This window comes from Manacus candei, unplaced genomic scaffold (assembly GCF_025592945.1).
Source record: "Manacus candei isolate 608988 ecotype Guabito, Panama unplaced genomic scaffold, ASM2559294v1 h1tg000050l, whole genome shotgun sequence".
Taxonomy (NCBI): Eukaryota; Metazoa; Chordata; class Aves; order Passeriformes; family Pipridae; genus Manacus; species Manacus candei.
Genome location: NW_026138098.1, coordinates 16494302 through 16521152, shown reverse-complemented (window position 1 = coordinate 16521152; position 26851 = coordinate 16494302). Strand labels below are relative to the sequence as shown.

The 26851-nt window shown below is 39.4% G+C and overlaps 2 protein-coding genes across 13 annotated transcripts in view; one reads left to right on the top strand and one right to left on the bottom strand.

Moving 5' to 3' along the window:
• The window catches only part of MARCHF5 (membrane associated ring-CH-type finger 5), a 28731-nt gene extending 13939 nt beyond the window's left edge, over positions 1–14792 (bottom strand). For both annotated transcript variants that reach the window (XM_051800589.1, XM_051800591.1), the window contains exon 1: positions 14533–14792. In XM_051800589.1, coding sequence (XP_051656549.1) covers positions 14533–14576 — 44 coding nt within the window. In that variant the 5' untranslated portion in view covers positions 14577–14792. The remainder of the gene's footprint in view (positions 1–14532) is intronic.
• Positions 14793–14827: 35 nt separating this feature from the next.
• CPEB3 (cytoplasmic polyadenylation element binding protein 3) overlaps positions 14828–26851 on the top strand; it is an 84900-nt gene continuing 72876 nt past the window's right edge. For 3 of the 11 annotated variants that reach the window (XM_051800569.1, XM_051800570.1, XM_051800563.1), the window contains exons 1-2: positions 22972–23041; positions 23384–24291. In XM_051800569.1, coding sequence (XP_051656529.1) covers positions 23395–24291 — 897 coding nt within the window. In that variant the 5' untranslated portion in view covers positions 22972–23041; positions 23384–23394. Of the gene's footprint in view, positions 15074–15151; positions 15467–20377; positions 20886–22971; positions 23042–23383; positions 24292–26851 lie in introns of those variants that run through there. The other 8 variants (XM_051800567.1, XM_051800564.1, XM_051800572.1 and 5 more) reach the window with 7 other exon arrangements.

Genomic DNA, 26851 nt, shown 5'->3' with positions numbered 1-26851 from the left:
AGAGGCTTCTTATGTGTAACCAGTAACAGACAGTAACTGAGACAGGAAGAAGCTGAGAAATGCTCTGGCATTAGTAAACAAAACATCTTTACTATTTGAGAATTGTGACAGTGGTTTCTATGCCAAGATGTTATGGTGGTTCATAAGGCTTTTCCTCTCGCCCCCCCAGCATTCCTTGTCAGTAAAAAAACCTTCTTGCTAGCCTTTTAAATTCCTCCACCTCATTTTATCTTGTCTCAGCTCCTTAATCGCTAATCCACCTTTATTCCTTCTCCCCCTCGTACTTTTTTGTTTCACTCTGCCCATTCTGTATCCCATCTCTAACCTATGTTAGCACCTGGGAGGAGAAATTACAGTTTAGAAGTCCCCTCCAACTCTAATAATTTTGCCAGATTGTCATAATCTCTCTTGTTGAAACCAGTCCTAAACAGTTGTCAGAAATTCACAAATTTATATATAAGTAGTGGAGGCCTTTCTGCTGCACCCATTCAAAAAAAAGAAACAATGCTTGTAACTAATTAAGCTCACCAAAACACATTTAGAAGGGAATTATACGCACAGCAAGGGTCACTACAGCCACTTTCAAAGCAACAAAACCCGAGTAATTCCTTTGACAGGTCAGTTTTAAACAGGTTGTGGGTTTTGTTTTTGTTTTCAACTCTATGAGGAAAAAGAGGGGGGACTCTACCATGGGAAATTTAATGTTGTCAGGCTCCAACTTGAAGAAATGAAAAATATTGTCCAACACCTTCCTCACTATTTTGGGTAGCATTTTATTTGTAAACTGAAAATGTTTCTTTACAAAGAATAACCATGTTTTGTTTGTAAAAATAACTGTGCTGTAAAATATTTGCAAGACCTTCTTTTAAAGCACTCAATCTTTTTTTGATCTATAGTGGTGGAAGTATGTTGAAACTACGTTGTGTGTACGAGCAGAAGGCAGTCTGTAGCAATTTATTACTGACATACTTGTAAAAGGGAATACAATTTGGGATTCAGATTCCAGGGAAGACTGCAGAAAAAGCAATGTAAAATTGAACAATATGTAAAATGAACCTGTCATGTCCACATGTCCAGTTGTAAGCACAGAATACATTACAGCAGGTACAGATGTGAAGTCAAACTGTGGTGCTCTAAAACTAGAACTGCCTCAGTTTGCATCCAAGACCCTTCAGCCAAAGAACTGACACCTTGAATCAGAGCTGTAGTTTCTTCCATTTGTCTTAATGGGAAGGTAAAATCAAAGACTGATTTGGCTTCTTCCTGTCCTTTCCTTTCCCACATTGGTTTAAATCAAAAGTGTCATATTATGGACTCCTGTAGCACAGCCCCTCTTTTCACCCTCGTGCTCCCAATGTGCACCTACTGCAGTCCCAAATGAAAGGACACATCAACCTTCCTAAGCAGGAGGAGGAAAGATAGCCAAGCCACAAGTTAGGAAGAATCTAGTTTAAATGTTTATTCATTTTTACTTACATCAAGAACCCTCAAATTTACTTTAAGAACAAATAAGACAATACAACACTACTGATGATTGTTCCTATTCAGCAGAGGTTTTTCTGCATTAAAGGTAAATCTCCACTCATTCATTCCACATCCTATTTAGGTCTACAACTGCTTTAATTTTGTAACTCAGATTTTTATTTATAAACTAAAGGCTTCACAACAGAGCTAGTTAGGTCTGAGGATGCCAGCACAAAACGCAAGTCTAGAGTTTATTCCAATAATGACAGATTTAAGCATGAACATAATCTTGCTACACTGCAATTTTAACTAGTGAACTTGTCCATGAATATTCTGTGGATTAAATTCTGTTCTCAAGTTTTCTGTCAAGGTTATTAAGTCAAGAAAAACATACATCTTTTCTTTAATTGCTTCATCCAATTTCTTGCAGCCAATTATATCTGAAAATCTGAAAGACCTATGAAAAGAATAACAAAATCCTTTACAGACTTGAACTTTTAGCAAGTCATGAATAATGAACAGTAAATTCCCTGTACTCTGTCATTAGCTTTATCTCTTGCCATTGACAGCAGCTGTAGCAGAAAGGGCTAAATAAAACCATTTCAAAACAAGTATCTTGGCTCTTGCCAGATTTTCCATTTTCTTGTACTGAATAAAATATGACCTTGATTCTTACCACTGAATCAGGTTGCTACTCAGATAACCTGAAATAGAAAGGGCTGAAAAGGTGGAACAAAGCATTGTTTCTGATAGAAACTCAAGCCTTTTTCCTTGATGACTTTCTACAGAGCCAAATCAATAACACTAATATATTTTTCCACGCTTCCTTGGCTCAAAAAAAAAGCCCCCCCCAACAAAGCAAAAAAACAACAAAAAACCTCCCACAAAAACAAACAAACAAAAACCAAACCAAAACACCAGAACAAACCCCAAACATAAGCAAAACCCAGGCCAATATCACCATTTCAGCTTTGAATATAAGGTTACAAATGCCTTTAAATTCCACTGCCCAGCAGCTAAAGCTCTCCGGTCTCAAAAATTCTATTCTGACTCCAAGAATAATGCATTTATTGCATCTGGTTTTTTCTCTAGCAAAGATACACCCTTTTTGGGACATTGCATATGTTAAGAGCAAAGCAGATGGAGAGAAACTTGTACTGAAGACTAGGCATCCTATACTCCAAATGTTATATGACTAATCTAAAAAGCCAAAGTCTACCTACAAACAGGCTTTTCCAAACCACAAGTTTCTTACCAGGTAAGGAGGCCACTGTCTCTGGTACCTGACTGGAGCTACAGCTCCCACACATCAGTCCTCCAGTTGCAACAGTCATACCTAGAGGCAGACTGCTTTCCTTTTTATTAAGCTATACTCCTCCTAAAGGTTACTTTTTTCCAAAACCAGTCTTAGATGGGATGGAAGACAGGATCTCATTCACATAACTTAAATCAAATCTGCCTCAATTTGTGAGAGTTGAATTCATCATAAAACAGCTTTGTTTTCAAGCAGGCATGACTGTGTAAAGCAATACAAAAAAGTAATTTAAAAGCAGTATACTGATTCCATATACACACTAGTAAAAGATTTGCAGAAATTTCTAAAGCCCCACAAGCCCAGCAGACATCCTTGTGTCCACAACATTTAATGGAAGATGATTTGTGAGACTGGCAGGGCACAGCTGCCTTATAGGTTGGTTTCAAATATTCACTACTGCAAGTGAGAATGCAAAATGTTTTGTAACTTTTCCCCTGATGTTCAATGGCACACAAGTATGAATGGTAAGCAAACCCAGAAAACTCCTCAGAAAAGAAAATTCTTGCAAGACTTTTAGCAGGACATAACCCTTACCATGGGAAATGCAAATTTGAACATGCAGGACATACTCTAGAACTAAAAAGCATTTTCCTCTCATTATAGGTCCTTCATAAAAACAGAAATTTTCTGCATTTCTCCCACAGCCTAAAGCACATTGCTTTCCCTTAAAGTGGCAGGAATTTGCTGATATCTTGCTGTCAGAGTAAAGCATCCTTGTTCTGCTAAGCAATTAGTGTCTGAGTAACTTATTGCAATTGAATTCACATCCAAAAGGAAGAAAGTGAAAATGTTGAAATGTAACTGACAGTTACAATAGCACAGAGAGCCCACACAGTGAGGGGTGAAAACTTATCTTGGAAGAAATGACTGAAAGCATTCCAATAACTGGCACTCCAATAAAAAGGCACTCTGCTAAGGGATGACCACAAATCTGCTGTTTGGAAGAGGCAATTTTTCATTATCTTCTATAACAACTTTTTATGCACAGTGTATACCAACAGATAAAATATCTTGATGACAAATACTGATAAGATTACACTAAACCTGCCAACTACACTCTAAGTACAGTAAGATCATGTTTAAGTGGAAAGACTAGGCTGTCAGACAAATTGAGTGACCTAGTAGCATCACACTGCTTTGGAGGAGCTGGCTGGAATTTTAGTTTGGGGACAGCAAACTGTTGTCTGAGAAAAGCAGGAGAAACACCACACTGCAAACGCTACTGCTGAGCATTTCCTTCCCCTGCATGTGAAGGAACCAGCAGCAATAAGATTCTTGTGCTAAAGGACCACTGTCTGGTCACACAGAATGCAAGCCTAGCCTACAAATCCCTTATAAAGGCTACAAAGAGGGGAATACCATTAACCCAAGAAATGTTAGCTTATGTCATGCTTCACAGAGGAGATGAAGTGCCAGAAGAGAAGGACTCATGGGATTACAGATGGAACACCACTCTTTCCCCAGTATTTTCTTGGCCATTACACATAGTGGAAAATACTTTTATCTTCAAGCCAAGATGTGCCTATCAACATCAAAAAACCCTTACACTAACCTAAGGGGAGAAAAACACAACACAGTGAGGAAAAGAGATACCAGTGCAGAAATAGTAGTCTTGGATGCTCCATCAGGACTTCTGTGGATCCTTTTAAGGCAGCATAGCATAGCAGCCATATGCCAGCCTGTATCATTCAACTAGAAAAGATGCTGTCACCTTGAAACAAAGTCTAAAATCCTCAAAGGAAGTCCTGAAAGTCATCTGACCTAATACCCAATTCTGCTCTGTCTAGTCATCAAAGATAGAGTGTAATGCTGTGTAAAGGAGGCATTGATAAGCATCTAGACATAACAGTAACTAGACTTTACTACAGAAGTAGTGCTTTCATTAAAAGCAGCAGGGAAAGCTTAAACAGAGAATATCAAGCTAATGGTGTGAACACATGGCCATACAAGTGGTATCCATATACAGGCTCTGATTTCCTCTAACCTCAAGGTGGCATTGTTTAAGCTAATTTTAAAAAGCTTTTAATAAAAGCCCATGGATAACTAAAATCCAACAAGCAAACACATTAAAACATAGAATAATTAATTAGGAAGTGCATCAGAAAGATCTAGTGATTATCAGAAGTTCAATCTGAACTTCTTTATATATTCTCAATTTTAGCTCAAATCAAGAGGAAACACTTGAGTTAATCACACTATAAAGGCGGAGATGAGTAAAGGACAGTTAACAGAATCCTGCTCACAGCTTTTCAGCTTGTGAATAAAATTAAACCTTGGACTGCCAGTCACCACCTATTATGTTAAAATTGGGCCTTACAAGGCTTTTGTGTTCTTTGCTTCTACACAACTTAGCTAAATCTGGGGGAGTGCATTTCTTGTTCTATCTTGTTAGGTTTTAGTCTCTAATTTGCCAAAGCCAATCTATCTAGACTGTCAGTAAAAAAATTAGCTTTCATTCTGGACAAATTAAACTTTTGAAACCAGTTATTCAGACATATCCCTTCTGCAAAGACTTCAAAATTCATTTATCTTAAAGGCTTTAATATTACCATACTCTTTTTCAAAAGGAAAAGCTGAGAAGTCACCAAGGCTCAGTGGCCTTGCTATCAGCCTTTAACTATACAATGAACTTTGCTGTTACAAACATTTGTTTTATTTTTTAAGGGAGGGAGGGAAAACAGGGCCCTTCTAGAAGTGTGCAAAGGACAAATCAGGTAAAACGATTACTGATACATTAAGCACCTTATTACAAAGAACCCCATACACCTACACAAAACAATTTACTTCTAGACCTGAAACGTGCTTTGAACAACATGAACAGAAAAGCTGAACAAGTAGTCAAGTATTTACATACATAGCAAACACTGAAGAATTCTTATAGCATTAAGTTAATACCTTAGAAATTTAATGGATTTTTTTATAATGCAGATAGCTTACTATACAGGGAAACATTTTCTCATGCATTGTTTGACAAATCTGTCAATAATCACAAACACAGGAAGTAAGAGAGATAGGAAGCAACTAGCACATTATATTTTAGAGGCTATTTAAAGTTACTTCCTTGAATGTGACTTTGAATGTCTTATTTATTAGCTGCCTCTAATATTCACAACATTGTATAGGAGTATGTCTGAAAGTGCCACCTGATGAGGAAAATGAAAACCAAAAGAAGTTCCCTGAAGTCTTATCTTCTCTAACTGCAAAGCAGCAAAATGTCAAGGTATAACTGAAGCAGTAAGAGGCTTAATTACCTGAAATTCATATACTACTATTTACACTGGCTGAAGAAAGAAAAGCTGCTAGCATGTTCAAGAAGACCAGTCTCAAAATGAAAACAAAAATACGTAGTTTCTATTAAACAGTACTGGGGGAAAGAGGAAGAGAGTTGCATAAGAAAATACCAATATTGATATTGGTTGTGTGTGCACAGAGTAGATGACAGATCTACAAATATCAGGACTGACCTACATACAGAACAGACCAACTATGACCTGTCTAAAGCCGTAACCATCTTGACATTAAGCTGTTGCTGTGATAAGCAAAAGATAAGAAATGCAAAGTTATGTTCTATTCTACTCACAGTCTGTTTCATGGGAGCTCAATCTCCTGAAGCCTTTTTCCAGTGTCACACAGGTAATGCAGAAGTACAAATTAATCTCTAGGCACAGTAACTTTAGTTACAGAGTAAACACATTAGCACAGACTTTATCCTTCAAAAACCAAACATGGCTACTCACTTTACATTCCATTTTTAGGGAAAGTTAACTGTGAAATAAAAGTTCGATTTTTTTTTTCCATGTATTCCTAGAGTTTTATGGTTAAAGTGACCACACAGGTTATGCAATTTTTCTGTTATGTTCTTTCAAAAAAAAGAGAAGAAAAAACGAAGTATAACCCTAAAGCTTCAAAAAGTGGCTGGAAGACTCCAAAGCAAGCAAATTGCTTTGAACTCAAGAGTTTATATAACAGACACTATTACTCAAATTAGTCTCAAATTATTTTCTATTTTTTACCAGATAATTTACAGTATAAGAGAACAAACCAAAATGCTCTACTGAAGTCAGTCATCTTGTATCATCCTAATAATAAAATCTGAACAATTTCTGACCTAAATATTACCAAAAAACTTAACATACCAAGAAAATATATTCTTGGGACATTAATACCTCAAGAACAACAAAAAACAACAAACAAATGTGGCAGACATGGAAAATTTGTCTTTACTCTGAATAAATGTGAACAAAGCTCCAAGATATCTAATGATAACATTGAGTAACTCCCCTCAACACTCTGTAGAATTGACTGCATGAGTCACCAGTAGAACAGTCACAAGCACTCAGCACATGGCCTTTTGTAATTATATCCTTCACAGAAGGCAAACTTATGTTGGCACATTTTAGTCCAATAAAAAATATCGACTTTTAAACTAAAGTATTCAGATGTCAGGAGGAGGCACATAGAAGAAGCAAATGAGGAAAGACAGGAAGGTAAGTAAAGACAACCTTAAAGGTTTAAATAAAGGATCTTGTCTTTTTTCTAGAAAGATGGTGAAGGAATAACTACTATATATAGAAAAAATAAATCACTGAATGTCAGCCCCTCTTGTCCATAACAACTATTATTCACTACCTTCACACTGTATTTTCTTTTAACACGTACACCTTGAAGAAGAGCTGCACAGCCACAGGGAGAAACAGGCAGATACATGTCATAGGTTTGAAAAGAGATGTTGGAATTTGAAACAGGCAGATATATAAACTAAAACCACTAAAATAGTTCATAATTCTCCACAGCAATCACCTGAAAATCTAGGAACAACACTTATCCAAGAAGTTTGTTTCTGTGAGAGTTGCTTCCAAACATAAGCATATATCAAGACTCCATGGTTGGCCCTTAAATCAGTAGGTATTTACTTATTATAGGGAAATTGTTATATAGCAGGCCAGTTTAATTTTTATTTTAATGTAGAAACAAATGAACTGCTGGTCCCAGATTCAATACAACTTCAGTGCAACATTTTTTTAACTAGCATATAAAAGTGGAGATTTTATTTGGAATTTTTCTTATCCTATATTAGTGTTATGCAGGAGGTGTATAATTCTTCCCCCAGAATCACTGACACAAAAATCCTGAGCATAAGCACTTTCACTGAACATTAGAAAACTACTGACAGAAAGCACTCATATTACCATTAAAGTAACAGGAGCAAAAAATTTTAGAGAAAAGGAAAAAACGAGATTCCAGCCCAAGTAGACAAGAAGTCATCTTAACTTTTAGGTACAGATTTCAGAGCAGGTGCTAAAAAAAGGCTACATGCAGATTTGCTAGAAGGTGTTGGTGGACTGTACCTCCTGTATCAGCACCTCCAGCTCAGTATGCTCATGTCATGCAGTGCAAACAGAACCCTAATACTGTGCTGTCTTCCTGTTTAAACTGGGGTTGCATCTAGACCTGACATCACAGAATTACTGGTTGGAAGGGACCACAGGAGGTCTCGTCAGACCTCCTGCCCAAGGCAGAAGGAACATTAAATTCAGACCACACAGCCAGAGCTTTCTCCAGCTGGGCCTTGAAAAAGCCCAGACAAGGGCAGAGATCCACATCTGCACTGGGCAAACTGTTCCCAAGTTCAACTGCATCAGTTCCCATCCTCAACTGCCAAAACTTTCTCTATTCAAATTTAGTTGTTCTCATTTCATCTCCACAGACAGACAGTCTTCTGAAAAACCTCCCTGGTAGGTATTAGGAGGTTATTAGGTCTCCCCAAGCCATCCCTTCTTCAGGCTAAGTAAGCAGACACAGTTCCCTCTAGGTTTTCCTAGTAAGTCATGTGCTCCAGCCCCTTGACTATCTTATGTAATCTCAACAATTTCATTTAGAAACATTAGCCAGAAGCAGTTTGCTTTAACCACTTCAGATTGGATCTTATTCTTCCGCACTGAAGATGAATTTGCAAAGTGTGGTAAACTACAAATGCCAGTAAAAACATGAGCAAGTCATGCACTCTTTTGATAAAGGTAGGTATTACATCCTATAACAAGATAGTACTTGACCTATTCTGTGTGGAGAGGAAGAAAGAGATGCATCAAAAAGCTGTTATTTTCACCCTAGGAACTTTCCACCCACTCTACAGTTCAGTAAGGTCTTAAGCAGGTTGAGATGTCAGAAACACCAAACAAACAAGTCCTAAACAGTTGGCATATTCATTACCACTTAAAGTATTACTTAAAAAGATGTTCCAAAATTGAAACCTGAACCTTTTGGTATTTCTCTGTAAATTATTATACATATATTTATTTGCATCATACATTTGCATTAACTGTCAAAAGTTTTAACTTCAGGGAGCACTTCAAGACACCATGCCAAAGGAAACCATCCCAGTTAAGCACTATGACAGAGGTGTGAGCACTTTTATGTGGAAAAGATCAATGAATGAGGTTTTGTATAGCTTTTTTAGATGAAGCTGATACAACAACTGAAAATATTATTTGAATGCCTTGATAATACAAGAAATACTGAGACTTTTAGAACAAAAAATTATAACTAGTCTCTCAGGAGTTTCCCCACACTTAAATAGGAAGAATAATTACTTACTGTCTGCAGGTAGAAGTTAATTGTGAAGCAGCAATTAAAACATGTACATTTGTTCCTAAGCATATCAAACTAGACATCAAAGATGGAAATATAACACCTATAAGATGACAGTCAAAAGGTTAAGATGGTTTATAAATAACATGCTGACACCTTTATATTTCAGATAGGCAAAAGGCATTCTACAGGTCTGCATTAAGTCTTCACTAACCATCTTTACTGGTAAGACACAGAAAGAACTCAATCTACATAGAACCTTCAGCATAAAGAGAAGTGAAATAGTAAGGAATGTACCTGGGATGAAGCACTAATGCAAAAGCCAAGCTACTACAAAGTTATCATTGTTTCAAACTTTCATTCTTCAAACCCACTCTCCAAGGTGATTTTGCTTTTTCCATCCTGTATCAGTATCAGCTTGCAATCAGTTGAGGTAAAGACAGGGAAAAACAAACACCTTGTTTCCTTTCCAGTAGAGATTAACCAGCACAGTCCACTCTTTATTCTTATATTCCCTTCCTTCTAAGCATGCACAACCTACTCTGGAGGAACAACAGAAAGCCAGGTACTTCTAGATGTTGATAGGCTTTGACCAGAAGTCAGGGAAAATCCTCTCTCAAAAAAAGAGTTTAATTGTGTTGTGCAGAAAGAAAACAATTCCTTCAGGTAGGACAATGAAGAGAGACATGCTTAATCAGTGTAAGTAAAACAAACAAACTGCAGAGATGGTATTTTTATGAAAAGTGAAAATACTACATAAATCCTGCTTTGTGTTTTTTATTCTTTATTACTCTGCCCATCTTATCTGGTTGAACTCCTCTCCTACAAAGAGTTACTCATGTGTCAACTTCAGTCAGGGAGACAACTCACAGTGCACAACACCCAGTACAAGTTTAAGAAGTTCAAAATAAAGGTCTTTAATCAAGGACCACACTGCACTAATTACACTGTCTAGGCTGTAGCATTAAGGTCTTAAGCCAAACCCGTGTATTAAGTTACTAAAGTATCAACAGTTAATGGTGACAGTAAAACTAAGTCAGGGCTTGCCCTTTCAAAGAGGGAAGAAAAAGATTCATACCAACACAAACACCACCTCAAATGCTACCTGCAGTGAAAGTAACAATTGAAAATGATGTACAAAACTACTGCATATGCTTTTTTCTCGTGAAAAAAATTAGCATTGAATCAGATGACAATTGAGAAAACTGAAATAGAAAACCCATGAATTTACTATTTTGCCACTTTTGAACTATAATTGCTAGCATTTGCTCTGCCAAAGAGAAAATTTAATCACAACAGTATTTCTCTCTTGATAGTATAAGTAATTCCTTAAGCAAACTACAATTCTGCATTTTATTGTTTAATTGCTTTTAAAGTCTACCTGCAATTTCAACTCTATTGTCTCCTTTCAAAAAGGAATGGCAAGGGTAGATAACAAAAGTTGTACCACATTGCTCGTTTTTATCAAGGAGGGAGCATATTGACCACAACTGAACCAACTACTATCCACTCACAAAACAAAGCATGCTAATTCAAAAATTAAACCATGCTAAAATTACCACTACACTGATTCTTCAGCAGGTACCTGTACAAGCCTTCAACAGATTATTTATCACATTTTAACTAACATATTTGAATACTGAAATAACAGAAGGCAATGGTGCCCATGTTCTGACCAGCTGGCAAATATATGGGAAGAGAGAAGCAGTTGTCTTTATTAATGTAGATAGTATAGGAAGTACCACAAATCATTACCACAGAACATGCTTTAAAAACCAAAATGCCAGCATTCTGAAGCCTTAGCATAAGCAATTGCAAGAGCAATCCACACACAATTCAACTGAAGTCAAGAGAATAAAGCTTAAATATGAGTACATTTTAGCATTACAGCTCACATGAACAGCATATAAAAAACACACTACCACATAATTTCAAGTTTTAATGAAAATGACTATAATTCTGTAATTTATACATTAAATCAACATGAATAAAGGGATTAAAAATAATAAAATAATAATAAAATCTTAGCATTTAAACAGACCACTAACCCCTGCCTTTAAGTGTACACATTAGTCCAGGAACATGGCCCTTTACCATAGATTGAAAAGAGTTCTTGCAGAAAAGGAACATGTTTTAAGACTATTATCTGGAACTGTTATTTAAACCTGAACAAAAAGAAAAAAATTACAAGAGGGATGGAAATTCCAATTTTGAGGCTAGAAAAGATCATGATAATCATATGGATTAGTTTCCTAAATGCTGCAATGAGACAACTCCACAATGTAGTGTTACTTCACAGTCAGGCTTCTTGTATTTACGTTGTAGCCAATCCTTCAGCCAACCATAAAATCCTTAGCTAGAAATTTTGAGGAACAAATTCCTTACATCTTAACACCTTCTTTGTTATAAATGCATGGTTTGCTTCCAAACTGAAATTATGCAAGGAAAATAAAGGATGGAGCACAAAATACATCAAAGATGGACGAATCCCAGGCAATGATGCTGAGATGCTATCAAGACAGTCCTTACACTGGAGAAATCCAAAATGCTGTATTAAGGAAAAAAACCAGTAATCACATAGGTGTAGAATATAAGAGTCTAGAGAAGAAGCCAACTGTTCTCTCTCAGAAATACAGAACTAAGAACTTGCTCTGAGAGCTCTGACCCTTGTATACAAAGTGTATACATTCCGATCTACAGCAACACCTTACTCCTGATACAACAGCACATCACCACTCTCAGTGGTGATCCAGGCAGTGGAAACAGAGAAAAAAACCTTCTTTTTCTCATCCTTAACTATTGGAACTCAAATGAAAGTCATCTTACTGGAAAGCTATTTTCTGCATCCTTCACTAAGAGATCTGAATTTCATTTAAAAGTATGCACTTTGTGTTAAGGTATAATGCATTAACAGTTACTCTTAAGCTTTTGTACATGTATTTTTGCCTCTTAATCACAAAAACAACTGTCTTCATGAGCAAAAAAGATAACAGGATAAAAGAGGCATTTCCATGCCTCAGAATCCCTACAGATAATTTATCCAAGGGTTATGACCCACAAGGCAAAATACCGAGGGTTTATCACTACAAACAACATGAAAGCAGTTATGAACGACCTTCAGAAATATCTGATGAATAAAAATTGGTTTCTTTGAATGTAACCCCGTAAACCCAATATAAAACAAAAAATTATTTACACTGACTGCATTTTGAGGTCTTGGTTACTCCAAAATCCTTTTATTGGTATTGTGCTACACCCTGAATTAAATTCAAATCCTTAATACTTGGCTCCTTCTTACCATTACCACTTCTCACTTCTCACACTCCTGTTTCTAAAGTTTTCTACACTAAGCCCAATGAATTCTTATATAAAAGCTTCAGCTTCTCTTCATACCTCCTTTTACTCTGCCTAGGTACTTCAAATTTTTCCTGCTGCCCTTGTTATTAAGAAAGTCAGGGACACTTTCCAATTGTTTTAGATATCAAGCTACTTCAAGTATACTGAAAAAAAATCTTTAAAAAGGGCCAGAGATACAAATTACAATTTCACAAACTTGAAAGGATACAAGAATGTTAAGTGTACATCAAACCTCACATCTCTATTACAGGCAACTGATGAACAGTAAACTGGTTTGGCCACTAGTTAACTAATTTCCTTTTTTTAAATTAACTGTTTAACCTAACAGTTGGTCACAACACAGATGATACACACCACCTTTCAGCCACTTCCCAACAGGGTGAACTAGGACTTCATGGTATGATATAACAGCAGTAAAGCATCTGCTCAGAATACCACAGGTTCCTAGAACTCAAAACCACTAAATATTATATATTACTGAACTACAAACTTCAGGATGAAGATGAAATTCTCTTTTTGTTTGTTTAAGAGAAGTTGACTCTGCAGCACTCTTCCTGATCTATTCCCTTCTCCTACAAGATAATTCTATCATTCTCCTCTCAGTTCTTTGTCTTCTTTAACTCTTCCCTTTTATTCCCTACATCCACAGGAAGTGTATCAAACTGAATGCTTTCCTGATAGTACTTCTAAAAATCTACCTCCCTGTTACTTCTTGGAAATCCACTTGCTGTTCCTGGCTGCCAGCCTCTGTGACAGGCATAGTTCTAAATTACAACCTAAATCATCCCATCATTATCTTTCACTTTCAGTTTTTCTAAAACACAAAAAACTTTCCTTCCCTCCCCAGCTCACTTTTATCCTCTTTCTACATCAACCTGGAATTTCTCATCTTCACCTTCCAGGTTGTAGTTCTACCCCTGCCCAACATGGTTTATGTCTCCATCACCTGCCTGACGACAGCCTGTATTTCACTAAATACTCTTTCCTTAGAGATAACCTGGAAAGGAAAAAACCACCAGGGTTCTTTTTGCTTCCTTATGATGAAAACTTGACAGGTTCATCAGTAGAAGCCTGATTCCTTTTGGGTCCCCACCTTCTGAGATACCAGGCTATAACAACTCCTGCAATAACAGGCCATCATCGTGGCTTTATCGTTTGCAGAAACAGGTCACAAGGGCTTCCTGGATGACTCAAAATTACACATAAAGAATCTGAAGCGATTAGTGGAACAGGGTGAAAGTGCTACCTATTCAAATAAAAGCATAAAGAGAAAGCAAGCGTAGTAGATTTTAAGAGCTACTAAGCATATAACTATAAGCATATAAGCATATAACTACGTCAAAATACTTCTAAGGTTGTACTTTTTAACAGCACTCCAAAAATCAATTGTTAAGCTTTCTTCAGATCATAAAACCAGCAACTAAACACACAAGACCAGCTAAACTTCGGTCGTCTTGTGGTGCCTCATTTTACGTGCACGTCAATGCCTTCCATACCCACAGGCCCTTCCAGACGCCGGGACAGCCCTGTGCAGCCCTCCACCTCCGCCAGAACCCACCGCAGCCCGGACACACCTCCTGCCCACAGGCTCTGGAAGGATCCCCCCACACCACCCCGCCTTGCGCTGATTTACGTCGGCACTTGCACAACTTCTCCCGGGCCACCAAACATTTTAGAAGACAAAAAAGCGAAACCGGACCCGCCGCACCGGCTCGGGCCCTGCCCCGTCCCCCGGAGCGGCCCCAGACCCGCCGCGGGGGCGCGGGGGGCCCACAGGGGCGTTCCCTCCCGCCGGGCCCTGCCCGTACCTGTCCATGGTCTGCGGCAGCGCCAGGCCCGTCTGCTCGGCCATGGCCCCGGGCGGCGGAGCGGGCCCAGCCGAGGGCCCGGAGCCTCACAAAGGCGTCACGCGTGCGGTGGCGGCGAAGGGGGAGCGACGGAAGGCAGCAAATCCGCCCTTCCGCGGGGCGGCTCCTCCTCCGGCGGGCGGGACGCGGCGCGGGGCCGGTGGCTGGGGCAGGACGGGGCGCCCGGGGAGAGCGGCGAGCGCTGAGCGCAGCCGCCCGTCACCGGTGCCCGGCAGCGCCTGCGCCACAGGGAACGGGCGGCGTGTCCCGGAGCGCCGGGAGCTGTAGTCCTGCCGCCGGGAGCTGTAGTCCTGCCGCCGGGAGCTGTAGTCCTGCCGCAGTCCTGCCGCCGGGAGCTGTAGTCCCGCCGCCGGCGCGGGTTTAAAGGTCCGGCGGGGCGCGTCCCCTCCTCTCCTTCCCCTTCCCCGCAGTGCCCCTGCCCTGCCCATGTCTCTGCTCGCCGCCGTCGCGCAGTCGCTGCCCGGCACCGCGCGCGGGGCAGGTACGGGACCGCGGGGGCTCCGCGGGGGGAAGGTCCGCGCCCGGCGGCCGCCGCCCCCCCGCCGCCCTCCGCCGCCGCGCCGGGACCCCTCACGGGAGGAGGGAGGGAGGGAAGGAGGGAGAAGCCGGGCCGCCTCCTCTGCCCCCTCCCCGCTCCCGCAGGACGCCGTCGGGGCAGGAGCATCCTCCTGCACGGCCCCTGCCGGACAGGTGCAGGCGACCCCCCCGGGTCGGCCCGCCGGGCCCCAGGCCCTGCCTCGGGGCGGAGGGGACCTGGGCCGGTGCCGGCCCCGGCCGGGCTGCCCCGAGGGGCGGCGGCTGGAACGGTGAAAGGGAAGTTAGTCCGTGCCCGTGTGGTTGTTGTCAATGACAAGGACAAGCACCCAGCGCCCTTGTAAGTGCTCTTGGTGCTCGCTGAGGCCCGGTGACTGCTCGCTGCTGTGTGCGAGTGGGGCGAGGCGTGGGACAGCCGGTGGTAATGGCAACGCTCTCAGCTGGGCTTGTGGGCATGCTTCCAAATGGGAAAAAGTCCTTCTAACGTGCTTTTGAAATTTGTTGTATGTTCAGAAGTCAACATAGAGCATCACAGCCTGGAAAACTGGAAATTTAGAAATTGAAAAGCCTTTAGAGAGCAAAGAGGTGGATAGCACCTGGAGGGAAGTTGCCTTTCCATTTACCTCCACCGTGGGTATCTGTCTCCTGCCCTTGCGTCGTGTTCCCCAAGCAAAGGGCAATGTCTTGTTTTTCAGAGGCTGTTGTGACATTACAGATTCTCAGAAAGCTTAGCTAATGAAGATCAACTTTGAGCTTTTCAGGTTATATTTTTAATGAATAGTAATAAGTTTTCTTAAATGAAACTAGTTCCTCATACCTTGTGTAAATTACAACTTTGTTACACTGCAGTTGCTGTACAAGGTAGTAATTTACAGGGCCAAGCACGGGGTGCAACTGTAAAGCTGCATGAACCTACATCTGTTCTTGGCTGAGACCAAGCATTTGCATGGTGGGTGTACATGTCTATAGAGGTTAGGTAGAAGAGGAAGTGAATATACTGGATTCTTTGACTGCTGCCTTAGCTAGGGACTAATCAGTCTGGTTTTGAGAGTCTTTGTTGAGAGAAAAGTGTTGTCAAAAGGTGTGTAAAACATCTAGGCTTGGATTTGTAAGTTGCATTATGTGTATAATAGTAGGGATACGCATAAAGGTAGGGAGGGTGTTGTTTATTTTCTGATTGCTACAAATATAAACAGGGCTGCTGAAGTAGTTACAGTGATGTAAATGTTCCTTAGAGGAAGTATGTATAGAAGTGGGTAGGAAAAAGGTGTCGACATCCTGTCGCAGAAAATTTATTTTGTACTTACTCTTGGGACCTCACTCTCGAGAAGAAAAGGCAATGCAGAAAGAACAGTGTCTTGCAGAATATACCATCTAAGGAGTCTTTCTGCTGTGCCTTTTGCAATCGGATATGTCTGTCTCGCATTGGCCTCATAAGCCACCAGCGTGCCTGTAACAAACGTGGATAGAGCCTTCCTAAATCTTCATTCGTGAAGCCTAGCTATGACTCTTGGGACCATAAAATTCAGTGTTACTTGCACTGCTGAGGACTCTTGGATGTACAGTGGCTTGAGTAAACCATATGGGCATGACTTCCTGGAAGAGAACATAATACACTCTGTCCCAATTACAGCTGTTTGTGACATGTAAGAGCAATATTAGATACCAAGCATGTCTGGTTCCTATTCTTGGTCTAGACTAAGTGCATTGTCTATTGTCCAGAACACTGATCAGCTAGACTAGCCAAATGTTTTGGGGTTTTATATTTACTATATTTATTTTTTTAAATTTATTCTCAAGTGTTATGAATGGAAATAGGGAAGCTGGTTTTATTTCTAGGATTATGTGGTTTGTGCAATTTCTGTATTTTTGCTCTGTAGTTGGAAAGATATGCTAGCTGCCTGCCATTTATGATAAAGGTCATGATGAATAATAATGGCTGTGAACTTTACTTACCTGAAGAAGTAGAACCAGAACCCAGGATCACTTGGCTACCATTTGAGGCTAAGGAACGGTCTGTGACAAAGGTGGCTACTTTGCTCTACCACTGGCACAAGGAGGTATGACAAGACTGGACAAAACTTGAATATCAGGCCATATAGTGAACACTTGGTAGGTTTGGACTTTTTTTTTTTTTTTAAATCTACTTTTTTCCCCAACATGAAAAGCAAAAACATAATAGGATACATAAAAGCATAAGTGAACAAACATTAATGGTTTTAAGCTAAAAGAGAGTAGATGTAGACTGAATATAAGGAAGAAATGTTTTACAATGAGGGTGGTAAAACACTGGCACAGATTGCCCAGAGAGGTGGTAGATGCCCCATCCCTGGACACATTCAAGATCAGGTTGAACTGGGCTCTGAGCAACTTGGTCTAGTTGAGGATGGCCCTGCTCATTGCAGGGGGTTTGGACTAGATGGTCATTAAAGGTCCCTTAGAACCCAAACCTGCAGTTGGTTATGTCTATCTCGTATTGGCCTCATTAGCCACCAGTGTGCCTGTAATAAATGTGGATAGAGCCTTCCTTAATGTTCGTTGGCGAAGCCTAGCCATGATGAGAACCCAAACCACTCTATAATGGCAGACCTCTTAATATTCCTTAAAGATTCTGAAATCTAAAAACTGATTTGTGCCTTTTTATTGTTCAGAAGTCTGTTGGACAGCTTGGGGTATGTGTTCTCCTTTTGTCTGCTCTTCTCAGAATCAAAGTGCAATCTTAAAATACGTGTATAACCAACTGTTTTACACTGGAGAAAGAAACCTTCCTTATTCTCTGATAGAGGAAGAGTTGTCATTCCACCCTTATCTCCTTAACAAGACTGGATATGCAGCTGGTCTATTCAAATGCTTGCTTTATTATCCCCTACAATCTCCTCCTTCACTCTCCCTCATCCCGCTTTTCTCTTCATTTTCTTTCCACTTCTTGATCTTTGTGCTTCCTTCTTTTCATTGGCAATTTCCACTATAAATCTCAGTTTGCCTCTTGCAGTTTTTTCTTTTCTAAAAGTATTGTTTCCCCTATCGTCCTTTAATAGATCCTTCTTTGTTTCTCCCTTCTGCTTCCATGGTGTTCATTGCACTGTCTCACTGTCATCTTTTACCTTCACCTGGTAGTACCTGCATTTGAACCAAGAGAAAACTCTCCTGGGAGCAGACTCTGTTTTACCACTGCAAAGTGAGGGAAAGTGATTGCTACTAATGGAGATTTGCCAGAGCTCAGCCTCCCTGACACTAGCTGGAGGCACCAGCCATTTTGAATTAAGTAAAACTGCACGTTGAAGGCAAGTAGAGAACTTAATGAAAATCACCAAAAGCAATATAAGCTATTTAGGGCTTAAAATTGAGTCCTAAATTTGGCCATGAGATTTGCTGCAAAATATCAGCTTTTAAAATGCCAAATTGTTTGATAACAAATTTATACAGATTTAAGTTTAATAAAGAAGTTGAAAAGCAATTACTGCAAGAACTATATGGAGGTAGATTAAATATTTATCTGATTATTTCAGTGAGGCCTGAAAAAGAGGAAAAATAATGAAGAAGCTGTACCTTAATACAGTTCTTTTGATGTGACAGCATTAAAACTGTTGAAATTATTCACTATTTTCAACAAAGTTAAGTAATCTGGCAATATCAGAGTATTCTATTTTGGCAAAACTAAATTTTAACTATGATAGTAATATGCAAAATTAAACTATTAGATAAGTTAGGCAATTTTCATCTACTCATTTCCATTTTTTAAGAGACAAAGAGCCCTCAATTAGGCTAAAATGAAACTGCTCTAAACTGAGAAAAATGCTTCTACAACAAAACCTTTCTCCAGTAGCATAACACTTCATTTCAACTGTCAAGCTAGTTTGAATAGTCCCTATCTGTCAAAAAGACTAGTATGGTTTGTTAGTCATAGTAGGCTTATAGTGCTTCATAATGAACTTCTTAAAATAAAAATACACTTAATACAATGTTAATTGAGTTAGCTAGGCTTATTTTGGCCTTCTTACATTTGTTTCTTTGGAACTGGTCGGGGTCAAGTAATTCAGATACCAGATTGAATTAAGCTCTTATGTTCTGATTCAGCTGTTATTATTGTCTTTTAACTTCCAGTTATGAAAGAGTTGGTCGGTAGAAACAAACAAAAAAAAAGGCTTTTCTGTTAGTGGCTAGTCCATCAAAAACTGTATTTGCATCCTGATTTTCTTTGGTTTTGGACTGCTTTTCCTTATCTTAATGTTTGATCTGCAAAGGGAAGCTGTCTCCTGGGAAGAACTGATAGAATCAGTGCCTTCCACGTGAATCCTCAAATCATCTGAAAAGCAATAATCCAGAAGTAAATAGGGATGTAAAGGGGGGATATAGAATGCCTAGAGCCAGCCCTGTGATAGCTGGGATAGTTCATGAAATTAAGTCTTTTTAATTGCTGTAAGAAAGCAGTTTTCCTGCCTTTAATGATTCAGAGTAGTATAAACAGGTTAGAGCAAGTGTTGAGAAACTCTTAATTACAGCATTGATTTAGGGCAGGCAGACCATACAGTCCAACATAAACAGACTGCAGAAAGCAAAGACGTGTTATAAAATCTCACTTTCAACTGCCCTATTTTTTTCTTTCTCAGCTTCAGTCTTCTCTCTTTCACCTACAAAGCTATGCATATTTAATCCTTTGAAAATCAGCCTGGACTTTTATTAAACAGTTATTTTCACACTTCTGATTTCAACTAAGTAATTTTCATACAAGCATTAGTATTTGGTTCTGAATAATTAGGATTATGAATAACTACCCAGAATAAATATACAGAATGGGCTAGCGCAAAACAGAACACAAGTGCCAAGGAATGAAATTCTGAAAACTTTACCCAATCTGCATTAATCATCACAATATTAATATCTTATGAGAGGAACTCCTGTCAGGCTATATATTTATGTAGAGCCTGGAGATATGTAGATAGTAGGTTGTGAAAGGGAGGTGGTTGAAATGTGGAACCACGGTACACAGTGTAGATGAAATGGTAAATAGTAAAATTTGCACCTTGCTTTTTTTCTGAGCAGCTTATTTTTCTTGGTAGAATTTTCAGTGTACCAACAACTAAGTAATGAAAAAGTCTTAACTTGGAAATTGGAAACTATTCAAATAGTACAACTTTTCACCTATGCACTGATTTTGATTTGTTTTAAATTTTCATACTTGACCTACTTGTGTTTGAGTTTCAGAATATTTTGAGAAATTATATTAAGTGATTATTTAATATTTTCTTCAGCTAAGGAACATGACACAATCTCCTTTAAATTTTATAGCTGATATGAACTTATAATTATTTTTTTTATACTAGGAGGTTGGGAGGGAATTTTGAAAATACTAGAACTATTTATTTGTCTAGCAATTGTTCTGAATAGGTGGCTAATTGATCTGGGCTTATAAATGAAACTGTTTAAAGCTCTTACTTAGTTCTTCATTTTCAGCTCAGTATGACAGATATTTTCTCAGAGGTGGTGATTCAGATTGCAGCAGTTTTCCCTGGAAAGAGGGAGAGTGCACATTTTTTTTTTCCCTTCGAGCTCTTTTCCTTTCAGGATAGGCAGCAGTGAAATGCTGTCTATAGATAAGACTTCAACCCCCATGATTCCTTGGGAGAGCATGCGCTGAGAGCTTCCAGTTGTCAAAGTGCTCTTGCCCGAATGGTCGACTATTTGTCATATAGCAAACCCGAAAGAAGAAAATAAATATACACTCCTTTTATTGATCTTTAAATACAGAAAATCCAAAGGTAACTGTTCCTTAAAAATTTCTGTGTTGACTGCGTGGGTTACTGCATGCAAACAGATCTGGTATTGCTGTGGGGATTTAGATTTCCTGTACTGGATTGTAAATTTGTAAAAATACTTACACCGGCAAATAATCAAGAGGTACTGCGTAGTAGTCCAACATTAGACATTGGCTGGCCTGTCTTTCAAAGTCATTTATTGTCAGTGTTTTTCCATTCACACTGGCTTCATTCATTAAAGGTAGGTCTTGACCTTGACGAGAGGGTTGAACTGCACAGTGATTTTTACCTTTAAGAAGCAATATGAAAGGGAATGCAAATCACAGTCCTTAGGATAAAGTTCAAAACCAGCTAGCTAAGGCAAGGTACATATTTGAAGCAACTGCTGTGCTAGCCACTATAGATAACCTGGTGACTAACTAATTTAAATATCCTTTATTGACAACAGAATTTTAACATTTCATCTGCTATGTTTTTATCTCTAAATGTATTTTTATACTGATAGCTCAGAACCAGGGTAGAGGGATACATATAATCCTTTTCTCTCTCTGATGTGGAACCATGAGTAGTTTTATGTAGCCTTAGGAGCAGTAGTGATTTTCAGTAGAAGTGAAGCTAATGGAAAGTTACACAGAGCTTGGTATGTTCTGGCTGACTGCAGTATTGCTTTAAACTGCCTCACAATGTTTTCTGCACTCCCAGCAGCAGCAGCAGCGCTGCCTGGTACAGATGCAATAGTTTAGTCCATCCTTCTTAGGAGCTTGCTTTAATGTTGTCTCACTGCCTAGTCTGTTCAGGAACCCTTGCTGCTCGGTTTACATATCGAACTGGTAAATAAGGGGGAGCGTAAGCAGTAACTTAATTGATAGCAGGAACCTCTCCTGACATTCATATTAACTAAAACGTGTGTGTGTGGCTCAAGGAGATTTAAAAGAAAGAAAAAAAGAGACAAAAAATGTTAGATACACACAGACCGCTGCTATCAGGAAGGACTGTGTCGACAATTTCATGCTTTGCCACCTTTCTTAAACAGTCAATCGATTTGGCTTTACTTTGTTACCTTAAAATAACAATCCTAAAAATGCAGTCTTAGGCATGTTCCTATCATATGATTAACTCAATAGAAATGCAATTAGGTATCCAGCGATGGCCATCTTTGACATAGTCACTCAATTAAACTGAGTGATTTGGGGCTCATTTAAAATACTTTTGAGATTTAGAACGATCTCTTCAGTTGACTAAAAGCCTGCAATATGTTGATGTTCCTGTTGTGATTTCATAGAATTGCTGTTAAGTGATGTCTGTATTGCATTAGTACTATTGTGTTTCAAAACAATAATAAAATTATATCATCTTTTCGTATGAAGCACCTTTTCTAGCAGCTATGACTCAACCATTCCACATTTACTTTTTAAAGCTTAACCTTATGTATTGATTTAAAAAATAATTTGCATCACTAGTCTTTGTCTTGTGCATATAAGGATGTTTTTTAACATGCAGCTATGTCTATATGTTAGGTATTTCCATTTTCCCTGGGTTTATTTTTCATTTGAAAGCAACAGAAACATCATAGTCTAGTAATAGCTCTAAGATCTGCTCATTTTGACCTTATGGTTTTCTAATGAACAAATTACCGATGATTATATTTATATATATATTTATATATAGATAGATATATATAAATAGAGCGAGCAGACGACTGCTTTAATGTAAAATAGCATTTTACACGGAGAGACCGTAAGGTCATGAAGGCAAATAAAACATCCATCGGAGGCTTTGTACGTGAAGTGTCTCCACCCCCCGCTCCCTCCCTTCCCCCGGCGTGGCCATCGCCCCTCCTGCCCCGAGCCGGCAGGGAAAGGGCAGGAAACGATTGTGCAGCGAAGAACCTCTCCCGTGTCAGTGCGAGCTGTCGTGTGTGCTTTCTCTCTGATAAATCTGAATCACTGAAAGCTTGTTTGTTAATTAGGAAAAATCGGTACCCGGCTCCTTTAAAGGTCCCCTAATAGAAAAGGGGGTGGAGAAGAGCGAAGACTGGTGTCTTTTTAACCTTGCTGAAGGACGCAGCAGTATTTATTGACGTATGCAAATAACCAGGGGGAGGAGGTGGAGGAGGGTGCTTGGAAAAACAGGAACCAGAATCAGTTTCTCATTGCAGGGTGAGAGCTCTGAGTTCCGGTGTAAGAGAAAAGAGACGTGGCGAAATTGCTGTATATCTCTGCCCTATAAGCACATCTCTCATTTAGACTGAAGGGAAACAAGGCATCAAAAAGGGTGAAGCATCTTAAAAAATCTTTTAAAGGCAATCTAGCACGATCAAAGGTTACATATTCCTAAATGGGGGAGGGGGAAGATTACGGGTTTGCCTTGCAATTTGCTGTAGCATAGTACTAGCAATAGGGCGAGATTTTTGGCTGGCAAATGATTAAAACAGACTGGTTTGTGGTATGAATGACAATGTTAATAATCTGTCTTTGTGGTTTTTTCCCCTACTGTTTCAGCTGCGCAAACCATGCAGGATGATTTACTGATGGACAAAAGCAAAGCCCAGCCCCAGCAGCAGCGGCAGCAGCAGCAACAGCAAGATCCAAACTCAGCAGAAGCCCCCTCTACACCCATCTCGTCGGAGACACCCAAACCAGAAGACAACAGTTCAGTGACTAGTATCGGCACATCGGCTCCTTCCCAAAATAGCAAGGAGAAGATGCAGATGGAGTCTCCCATTTTGCCTGGCTTGAGCTTTCACCAGCCTCAACAAGAACCTGCAGCCGGCACCTCCTTGTCTCCCTCCTTTGGCAGCACCTGGTCTACAGGGACCACAAACACGGTGGATGATAGCTTTTTCCAGGGGATTACTCCAGTCAATGGGACAATGCTTTTCCAGAATTTTCCACACCATGTCAACCCTGTATTTGGTGGCACTTTCTCACCTCAGATTGGCCTAGCTCAGACTCAACACCACCAACATCAGCAGCAGCAGCAGCAAGCCCAGCAGCAGCAGCAGCGGAGGTCACCTGTAAGCCCTAATCAGGCACCTTTTGCCCAGAGAAATGCTGCTTACAGCCATCAGCCCATCATGACCAGCAAACCATCTTCCTCCTCTGCCTCTTCTTCTTCCTCCTCCAGCTGGAATAACCATCAAAATGCGGCTTGGAGTACACCTTCCAACCCTTGGGGTGGGCTGCAGGCTGGTAGGGACCCTCGAAGGGCAGTTGGAGTGGGGGTCGGCGTGGGAGTGGGGGTCGGTGTACCCTCCCCCCTCAATCCCATTTCACCCCTTAAAAAACCGTTCTCCAGCAATGTCATTGCCCCTCCGAAGTTCCCACGGGCTGCACCCTTAACCCCCAAATCCTGGATGGAAGACAACGCGTTCAGGACGGACAATGGCAACAATCTGTTGCCTTTTCAGGTAAATGACTCCGTGCACCTTCTGAGCAGTGGCAGCTATCACAAATTTGTGGGTTTTGCAGGGGTGTATTTCACATTTCTGTTCTGAGAGGCATCTCCATAACTCATATTTGCATCAAATAGTCACCTTATATGAAAGAATTGGGGTCGAATCTAGGGTCTGCATACACAGAGATTTCCAATTTGGGCTTAAGATTTATAGTCTTATTTTTTTATAACATACTGTTAAATGTGACAGGGCTTTTGGTTTTTTTTATGTTGTTGTTCTTTGCTCTTTTTTATCATCTGAAAGGTAGTAGCCTTCATGAAAAACAGATTTGGCAGACTACATTTTCCTGGTGCTGTGTTATAATTTTTTTTCATATTCTCCCATATGTGAGAAAATGGAAATGTTAAAATTGCTGCCTTCAGTTTTCTAACTGGGCTGTTAATTTTAACCAAAGATGCTTCTTGACCTGAAATCCAGTTAATTATTTTATCACCACTGAAATAACTAATCGTCCTTATGTTGTGGTGGGATTTAATGGGGAGTCTGTTTGCATAAGGTATCCATATGAAAAGCTGTGTACCTCTAATATGTACACCCTGCTGTTATATTCACAGTGGACGTTTTGAATACGAAGCAGCGTGGGTGTGTGTGGAAAGAGTGGCGTATCTGTCCTTTCCAGTAAGGAAGTGCCTAATACAATTGACATGATTTAGAAATGGCAGGGAGGTATTGTATAAAATAAACCATTTTATGCTGTTCAAAATATTTGCAGAGAAAAGAGACAATAGGACACGACCTTCAGAGCCATATTGCAATGGAGTCTATTTACTAGCTACATAGCTCTGAAATATTTAAAGCTGCAGTGCCCTTCACTGTTTTTTTTAATCTATGACGACAAAGCAGATCAATTGCAGCTGAAACTGGGCCACATAGAAGATTTGCAATTTTAATGCAGAATGAAACCTGTCATGGTGTGAAATCCATTTTAGGCTGAAAAAAAGCAGAGCGTGCACTTGCAGTTATATCTATATAAGATGAAGTGAATCTCTAAATTTTTTCTAGGTTAGCTGTTTTAGTGTCAGACAAGTCAAAATTTTCTGCTTTGAAATACATTTAAACCATTCACATATTCTTGTTTTTAGGTAATTGTTTTCCCAACAAAGTATGAACTCTTAAACATTTTTAACTTACAAGTTTGGTAAGAATAGCATTTATACTGACAGTATTAGAGACCCAGTAAAAAAGAAAATCAAGCACACAACCCTCACCCCCATTATTTTTAGAGACTGTCGAAGTAAAATACATGTTATCGTGTGTACTTTCCAGTCCCATTCAAAGAGGGCACCTTATAGTCAGCCCTGAAATTTCATTTTGCTGCTTCATTCTGTTTAAAGGGAGAGTGGCAAATTTTTTATTGGCTACCCTAAATGAAGGCGGAGTGGCTTCTGGTGAACTGCTGGTTAATGTCTTTGGAGCACTGAAGTCTGGAGAAAGATTATACTTTAGACACAATATGCCTGGTTCAAAGAGTATTTTGCACAGAGCACAGTGACACAAAAGCTAATGAATATAGCTCCCAGTCGTTTTTTAGGAGTGGGAAATGTGTTTCGATTTACAATTATTCTTAATTGTCTACATATAAGACATGACAAATTTCGATATATTTGAATTAGTAGGGAAAACAACAATGAATGGTCTTATTTTGGTGGTTTGATTGTTGAGATACATCTTTAATGAATATACAAGTTTATTATTGTGACTGTAAATTGTCTCAATTTAAACTGACAAATATTTAGTCATCACTAGGAGAAAAAAAAGTAGACAACTGCTTTTAAAGAAAAGTTCCTCTGTTTTTTAAAATTAAGGTTTTGAAAAACTAACGTATTAGGCAATATGTAAATTTGAAAACTTGTTTTTTTTCCTCTGTGAATTTAACCTAGTGTTTTCAGGTTCCACTGAAAGCAAATACTTAGACTACTCTCAGCACCAGCTGGTATAACAGTTTGATTTTGGAGACTCAGAAAACTTGTATTTTTTTTCCTATTTTTTTATACAAGCTGCTGAATTTTGCTTACAAAATTGTGATCTGGGTTAATGTTAATTGCTGCTGTACTTAACAAATTGCCAAAGATGTCTTGAAACCATACTATTGATAGGAGGCAACTGTTTAGTTACGCGATAAAAATGAAATTCAAATTAGTCTAAGAGTTTTTAATATTTGCTGCCAAGGTTCTGGTTGCCTTTTTTTTCTTCTTCTTCCCCCCGCCCCAAAATTGGGCAATATGTTGACACAGTAAGTTCTGCTTGTCAGCACTATCAAGTAGTTCTGGCAGGTTTGTCCATGTACATCTGCCACCCTTCATAATGCACAATTTTGAACTACTTCAGAAAGACCTTCCAGTAAACTTTCTAGCAACACACTTTTGCACATAGCAAATTCTTTGTGTTAACCTGTTCTTTTATGTTAAGATTACTAAGCTTCCTAAGTAAAAAGAAAACTATTAATATGTTCACTGTTTGAAATAACATCAGGGAGAGCTATTTTGTAGGTCAGGTCTTTGCAGTGATCAAA